Below are 7,769 nucleotides of genomic sequence, written 5' to 3'. Positions count from 1 at the left end.
TCGGCCCCACTGAGGCAGGACTAGGGGTGCGCGGCGACCAGGTTCCCGAGCCTGTCAAGCATCCCGCCGCCGATCCCCGGAGTGTTTGTAAAGCTTAAAACGGATCAAGAGGTGGAAGGGGAATATTCCTAGTGCCGGCCCAGGGGTGGCCACGAGAGGACCCTGTGGCTGGGCCGGGTGAGGACACGCCCCTCTGTGGAGGGAGGGGCCGAGAGAAGGGGCTGGGTCCAGGGCGAGAGGGGAGGAGCCGAGGGCCAGTTGGCTCCCCGCCTTTAGCGCCGAGAGCCCCAGCTACCCCGAGCCCGAACTTCCGACTTCTGGGACTAAGGCGGCAGAGGGCTGAGCGCTCGGCCACCCCCAGCGTGCGCAGCCCGGGCGGGCTTCGCCCGCGGAGCTTGACCTAGGGTCGGGACCCGTCGGGTTGCACCGCCGGCACTCTGGAAGACCCGGCTTCGAGCCTTTCCTCTCCGTCTCCAAAGCGCCCTCCCGCCTCCCGGCGCTCCCCATGCACCTGCCGGGCTGCACGCCAGCCATGGCCGACGGGAGCTTCTCGCTAGCCGGCCACCTGCTCCGCAGCCCGGGCGGGAGCACCTCGCGATTGCACAGCATCGAGGCCATCCTGGGGTTTACCAAGGACGACGGGATCCTCGGCACCTTCCCGGCGGAGCGGGGCGCCCGGGGCGCGAAGGAGCGGGATAGGAGGCTGGGCGCGCGGCCCGCCTGCCCCAAGGCGCCCGAGGAAGGCGCCGAGCCCTCCCCGCCGCCAGCCCCGGCGCCTGCCCCCGAGTACGAAGGTGAGTGCGCACCCTTGGCTGTGCGAGGCCCTTCGGGCGCCCGAGCTTAGGAGTTGGCCAGACGAGAGCGCCCCTTCCTTAACTTTTATTAAGGCACCTGGGCGCGGGGTTGGGGACTGTCTATGGCGGGAGCTTCCAATTTGCATTCAGAGAAAGCTTAGGACCCATCGCCGCCCTCACCACGGACCTCCCCGGGCCATCTCGGAGCCCGCAGGCGGGCTGGCCAGTGCCCACAGCGAGGCGGGGTCGGCCCAAGGGTGCTTTGGGGAGTGTATCTGACCCTCCCGGGCCTCGTCGCCCCAGCCCCTCGCCCCTACTGCCCCAAGGAGCCCGGGGAGGCACGGCCGAGCCCAGGGCTGCCCGTCGGGCCAGCCACCGGCGAAGCGAAACTGTCAGAGGAGGAACAGCCCAAGAAAAAGCATCGGCGGAACCGCACGACTTTCACCACGTACCAGCTGCATGAGCTGGAGCGCGCGTTCGAGAAGTCCCACTACCCGGACGTGTACAGCCGCGAGGAGCTGGCCGGCAAGGTCAACCTACCAGAGGTCCGGGTCCAGGTAAAGCGCCCAGGTTGAGGAACTGGGATCTGGGAGGGCCCGAGGCCCAAATTGCAGCCAATGCTTCTTGGAATTCACGGGTGTCCATGCATTTATTACTGTCCTTCCTCGACTTGGCATGCCCAGAGTCCCAAGGGAGAGGCACAGATCTTCGATGTTCCCTGTGCATCGCCCTTCAAGCAGTCTGTTCCAGTTTGTAGTACGAGCTCCCCTTTGGGGGTTTCCCTCTTCTAAACTCAAAATAGAAGATGGGAATGACTTGCAAGATGAAGAGGCCGACAGCTCATTAGACATAGCCGAGAAGGGGTTGGGGGTTGCTGAGTGGAAATGGAATGCAGGTAGTGTTCGAGGGTGACAGGATTGGGGCCCCAAATGCCACCCTCGTCACTAGCTGCGAATACCGAGTTGGAAACGAAAACCCTGTTTCCTTGCGAAGGGCCTGGCACCTCGCAGTTGAAACTTTGGGTAGATTTATTTAAGAAACTGACTTTTCCTTTTCTGGTGCACATCCAACCAAACTTCTCGCTGCAAAGGCCTTTTCTTTTTATTGTAAAGGGGTTTTCGCTTTAATTAAAGCTGAATTATCTTTAATCCCTGATCATTAAAATATTTGAAAGCCTTAAATATTTGCTAGTCATCTGTGAAAAATCTGGGAGGATTTCCAAATTGGGAGAGTTTACAGAGGGCTGAAAGAGAGACATTGGGAACAAATTTCACTGCATCTGAAAGGCAGTGGAACTAAGATGGGATTTTTGTGTGTGTCTAATAAATTAGATTTCCAGGAAATGAGAACACTCAAGTGTTCGGAGCTTTTATCCACGTCTTAAAAGTAAAAGAGGACAAGTTGCTGCTTTTTCTTTTCTGCTTAGTTTAAGAGTTGAAAGTAATGAGTAAAAGTCATGGCTTAAAAAAATATAATTCCCTAATGTGACTTGGGATTAACCAGCAAGGACAGTTCAATGTCTCCTAATTTGGGGCAGTAAAGCTGCAATGATTTCACTGAAGGGGTGGAAATTTTATCACCTGCTTTCAAAAAAGAAGGATGGGAGAGGGAATGAATACAAGAGAAAGAGGAGAGGCAAAGCCTTCCAGTACCCTACAGAATCCAAGCAAAGCAGACTCAGTTCCCTGGGCACTCGAGCCCACCTGCATCCTCCCTCATTACTTGTTCAGGAGTTTTGGCTTCTCCTCTAAGTTGTGAGACTCTTGAGAACAGTGTTTGTGACTTCTTTGTGACCACAGGGCCAGCACAGCACCCAGCATATGGCCATTCTTAACACATGACTATGATGTAATCAGATGGTAGAGATACTAGGCAGGATCTCCCACACTGAGGGCAGCAGTAGAGCATTGCAATAACCGACCTCAATCCTTCAGTCTATAACATGGGACACTGGATCTGAAGGCTACAGCTGATGTGGTAGGGAATGGAGTGGGACAGACAGGGAAGCCGAGAAGGTGGTAGGACAGGAGCCCTCACCCAAATCAGTGTTTCTTTTCTCTACTGTTGGCAAATATCTAGTATTTAAGGGAGACTTGAGGCCTTAGATATGCAGATGAATCTTTTCTAGGATGGTACAGGGTACTTACACTTTTGTTGTTTCTATTTTTCTCCCTAATTGCAGCCTCTCACACACTTGCCCTGCGGTGCTTGGGTGCTGGATTGCTGTTCTTTCAGCTCTCCTCGGGGGTCCCCTGCCCTTATTGACTGAAAACTACTTTCTCCCTTCTGAGGTTGCAACAATCTCCCAATTTCCCTTCATAAATATAGCACTAAAGCCACCAGTTTGGCTGAAATTCTTTTGTGTTCTCTACTAAACGGATTCTCTGTCTTGCCTGTGAAGGTGGAACTGGTAGTAAAAATGTAATTACACATATTCCAGCACTTTTATCAAATCAGTAATGAAGTTTCATTGGAAGAACCCGACGTTACTCTTGGCAAGGACTTTGTATAGATAAAGAAGAAGAAGCAAAAAACCTTGTCATTGAGCTAAGGTCTTAGGGTAATGTCAAAATTAACTTTGTAATGTAAAAGTAGATATAATAGACTGGAATGATTGTACTCCTTGAAAGTAATAACAAACAGCAGAAATGGTAAGCAGATATCAATTAAATAAAAATAAAAATATTAAAGCAGCAATTCAAATATGGTTGGGGCAAAATAAACCCCACTTGCTCCTATCTAGTTATCATAACAAGTAATCCGTGAAAAGAGCTGAATTTTAACACCCATTCTTGCCAATTACTCTACTTAACAATATTTATTTATACCTGTATTTAGAGACAAAGGGTAGGTAAAGCAGAGAAAGTCTGAGACCAAAATACAGCAACTTAGATCTGTACCATACAGAGAAGAAGCAAGCCTAAACTGTTAGGAGGGGCTTCCAACCAGCAGGTCACAGAAAATTGGTGAGATCTCGTTTCAAAGTTCTACGATTCGATTGCAGAGTTAAATTCACTTTTTTTTCTGAGCTTCTGCTACGCACTAGGAGTTGGAAACAGATACAACCACAGCTATGGATAAACAGAGAAAAGGGTGGGACGCCACGGAGGACTAGGATGGGACAAAGAGACTCAGAAGAGGGGATAATGGAGAGAAGAGGCCAAAAAAAAAAAAAAAAAAGAGAGAGAGAGAAAGGGGATGGAAAAGAGAACGCGGGGTGGGAGGAGTAGGAGTGGGTGGAAGGAAGGAAGATCCGGGCCTCTCTCGGCACATGCATAACAGTTGCGCCCCTAGTTTTATTTGAGGGGGACGGAGTGGAGCCCGCCGAGCTGAACCGGCTCAGGGTTGGGGACGCGGCCGCAGCCTCTGCTGCCGCCCGACGGCCCCTGTGCTCTCTCCTGCAGGTGTGGTTCCAGAACCGACGGGCTAAGTGGCGGCGGCAGGAGAAGCTGGAAGTGTCCTCCATGAAGCTGCAGGACTCGCCCCTCCTCTCCTTCAGCCGCTCCCCGCCCTCCGCGACGCTGTCGCCCCTCGGGGCGGGCCCGGGCAGCGGTGGCGGGCCGGCTGGGGGCGCGCTGCCGCTGGAGTCCTGGCTCGGGCCGCCGCTGCCGGGCGGGGGCGCCACGGCGCTGCAGAGCCTGCCGGGCTTTGGGCCGCCGGCGCAGAGCCTGCCTGCCAGCTACACGCCACCGCCGCCGCCGCCGCCCTTCCTGAACTCCCCGCCGTTGGGCCCCGGCCTGCAGCCTCTCGCGCCGCCGCCGCCCTCCTACCCGTGCGGGCCCGGCTTCGGGGACAAGTTCCCGCTGGACGAGGCGGACCCGCGCAACAGCAGCATCGCGGCGCTGCGTCTGAAAGCCAAGGAGCACATCCAGGCCATCGGGAAGCCGTGGCAGGCCCTCTAGGGGCACTGGGGACCGTCTTGGGATCCGACCCCGGGCCGACCGCACCGTATCCGCATCCTCTCTCCCAGGGACCGCCCCCCCTCCCCAGCTCGGCCCCTCTTTCCCTGTCGCCTGCAGCCACCCGCCAGGCATAGTTCAGGGCCATGCGCCTGCTCCCGATGCACAGGGAGAAGGGCGACTTTCAGGCCTGAGGAGAGGCCCTCTGGCCGCCTCAACGCACTTCGCGGACCTCAGCCCTGCAGCTGGAGGGCGACAGGCTGCCGGGCCCCGCTGGCCACGCCGCTCCCATCCCCGCAGGCGTTGGAGCCTCCAGGCCCAAACAGGCTGAAGCTCCTAAACTTGGCCATTCCCAGGAGGCTTGGAGACCCCCAGATAACCATAACAGGGAAGCAGGGGAGGCGGAAAAATAGAGTTTGAGAAACTTTTGTATAAGTAGTTTCAAACTATTTGAGAGGAGAATTAAAGACATGCTTGTTTTGTTTCGACTCTGTTTAAGCACGCTCAGGACTTGGGGAGAGGAGTGAATATTGCGGTACGGGAGGAGGGTGCGTTGACGGACAGGGTGGGTCAGGGAAAGAGGAGGACTGCGAAGAAGCTCAGGGTTTCCTTGTGAAAATTCTAGGGACACTTCGCTGCAGCAGAGAATCGTCCCCATTCGGAAAGCTTCGGCGGCCTAGACCCGAGGCCCCTTCCCTGGAGCCGGCGTGCGCGCTTGGGGTCCGGAGTGGATGGGGCTAAGGCTCAGCTGCTAGCGCGCTCCCAGTTCCCCCGCTAGCCCCATAGTCCAGCGGCAGCTGATATTTTCAAGTTTGACTTCAATAGAAAGCGTCAAGACCACCTTCCCTAGGGCGAGAGCGAAGTGTCCCCCGGCCCCTGGCGTCCCCGCTCTCCTAAGGACTCCTCTCAGCTCACCAGGTAGATCTCCGGTTCGGTGCCAGTCCCTAACACCCAAGGTTGATCACCAGCGGTACAAGAACTGAGGCAAAGAGATGCTTTTCCTTTTCGGAGCCGCGAGACTCTCTAACCTCCCCAACTCGCTCCACACTCGCCAACCCAGAGTTCGTTAAAAGGCGCGTCTGGTGAGGTGCCGCGCTCGGAGAGTGTCCTGGAGCGCCCTACGCCACCGCCCCGAAAGCTAGTTCTTGCGGGCGTGCCCTGGACAGTATCTGCAGTTCTTTGGCGCCGGCTCTAGGGCGAGGAAGGAATCTCGAAATCTCAGCCCGCTTCACAAGCTCCTGAGACTCCCGGAACAAGGAGAGTCCCGGACTCCCTCCTGAGAGTGCTCGATATCCACCGTTGACACTGGAAGCTGGGCGACCGCCAGCAGAACCTGGATGCCCGCCAACAGGTCCTGGCACGGGGGGGGGGGTTGTGGGGGGGGGGCGTCCACCCCACAACCCCAGTCCCTAAGCGTGCTTTCAGGATGATGCCGCCAGAGCCTTAATTAGCATCAACTGGCTACTGTCTGTCAGTCCTGAGCAAATTAGTGAAGCTCCCAGTCCCCTTTCCTCGTCTAAATAAACCCTGTCTCTCTGGGAGGTGGGAAAGATGGAATAAGATCACCTGTAAAGGCTTTGTGTAAAGTACCAAGACCCTGGCATGACGCAATATGGATTGTAATCGTCGTCCCCATTTCCCCGAAATTCCCTGGCTGTTCTCCGGTTCCTGAAACCGACTTGGGAAAAGGATGACCACGCTGGAGCCGGGAATATGGGAAGCCTCATCATAGTTTCCAGTCCTTTCTCTGCGGGTCTAAGAGGCTATTGCATAACCAGGGCTGTGTACCCCTAGACCTCCAGATGGTGCCTTGTACACAGTAGGCTGATCAGTAAAAATTTACTGAATAAATTATTCCCCCCAAGAGGTAGGGAGTAATATCTGCACTTTCCCTCACAAGGATGTCTCCTTGGGGGAGGAGGATGGAGCAGCCCATGTGCTATCACCTTTTAGCAAGACAACAAAACAAAACAAAACCAGAATGAATGTGTGTTTGGCCTATCATTTGTTTCATTCTTTCATTCCCTAGGGATGATTTATTTACAGAACTTCCAACTTCATGGACTCCAAGTGAGTACCACACGTGCCCTGTCCTCCTTCTTACCTCAGTCTTGGGCACCTGTGACCTTGAGCATGCCACCGTCAGCATCTTCTTCACTTCCCTTAGATCATTGCCAAGATTATCCATTTCGTCTCCTCTGTGCTGTTTTTCAATTCTTTCCCTATGAGTTTTTCTGCTACTTCCCCTTCCTCTTCTACTGTTTAGTTTCAGATGAGAATAGATTTTCTTCTAAACCATCTCTCCAGGCATCATTTCAGAGACAAGCCCTTGGAAAATGATCACGAAAATATAAATAGCTAATAATTATTGAAGGCTTACTATGTGCCAGCACTCTTCTGAGAGGTTTCCATCTAGTGGCTCAGTTAAGCCTCACCACAATCCTACCAGGAAGATACAATTAGCCCCACTTTATAAATGAGGAGACTGAGGCATGGAGAGGTTGTCCCAGTTTACATTGTTTCTAAGTGTTGGGGTTGAAATAACCAAAAGTGTCCATCATAGTGCGTGTTGGGAAAACATTGCTGATAAGTGCTCCTTATATCAATTCTACGACAGCTCATTAGGCCATATTGGGAACTGAGATCCTGAGCGTTGGGCACTAGCTGTGCTTTCCTGAGCCTCCTGGAGAGATGTTCACACACCATCTGCCCCAGGGTTCCCCCGTCCCCAAGCCCCGCAGGGCAGCTCTGAGGGTGGGAGATTCACTGCCAGCTCTAGGAGTAGGGGTGCAGATGGGGCGGGAATCCAGTACTTAGCTCTGGCTGGAGGTGAGCAGCTTGTGATAAAGAGCATTAAAACCCCGATGGCCCTGAAACACTTGGGGCCCCTCTGCTCAAGCGAAAACGCTTTGCAGAGAGGCGCCGGCCGAAGTTGAGTCACAAGCTTCCAAAACTAGACTGTTGGCTCGGTCTAGGACGGGCATGAGGCTTTCAGGGACCCCGAGGGAAGCCTGCATCACTTTCCCAAGAATCACATGCAATGGTTCTTGAATCTTCTCTAATGAGGCTGCAAGTT

General features: G+C 54.3%; 1 protein-coding gene across 1 annotated transcript; it reads left to right on the top strand.

The window, feature by feature from the left end:
• Positions 1 to 256: 256 nt before the first annotated feature.
• On the top strand, positions 257 to 5,179 carry RAX (retina and anterior neural fold homeobox). The gene is made up of 3 exons (XM_031003739.3): positions 257 to 794; positions 1,098 to 1,351; positions 4,199 to 5,179. The coding sequence occupies exons 1-3, from the start codon at positions 506 to 508 to the stop codon at positions 4,694 to 4,696; spliced, it is 1,041 nt and encodes a 346-aa protein (XP_030859599.1). The 5' UTR covers positions 257 to 505; the 3' UTR covers positions 4,697 to 5,179.
• Positions 5,180 to 7,769: the final 2,590 nt, after the last annotated feature.

Source organism: Gorilla gorilla, chromosome 17, assembly GCF_029281585.2.
Source record: "Gorilla gorilla gorilla isolate KB3781 chromosome 17, NHGRI_mGorGor1-v2.1_pri, whole genome shotgun sequence".
Lineage (NCBI taxonomy): Eukaryota > Metazoa > Chordata > Mammalia > Primates > Hominidae > Gorilla > Gorilla gorilla.
Note: the sequence above shows the minus strand (reverse complement) of the source record. Positions and strands in the feature narration are given on the sequence as shown.

What these genes read in the sequence shown, in the direction of transcription:
- RAX (XM_031003739.3), top strand. Translation starts at nt 506, where the DNA reads ATGCACCTGCCGGGCTGCACGCCAGCCATGGCCGACGGGAGCTTCTCG. An exon ending in GCCTGCCCCCGAGTACGAAG is followed by an intron (nt 795 to 1,097) that starts GTGAGTGCGCAC and finishes TCGTCGCCCCAG; the next exon opens with CCCCTCGCCCCTACTGCCCC. An exon ending in TACCAGAGGTCCGGGTCCAG is followed by an intron (nt 1,352 to 4,198) that starts GTAAAGCGCCCA and finishes TCTCTCCTGCAG; the next exon opens with GTGTGGTTCCAGAACCGACG.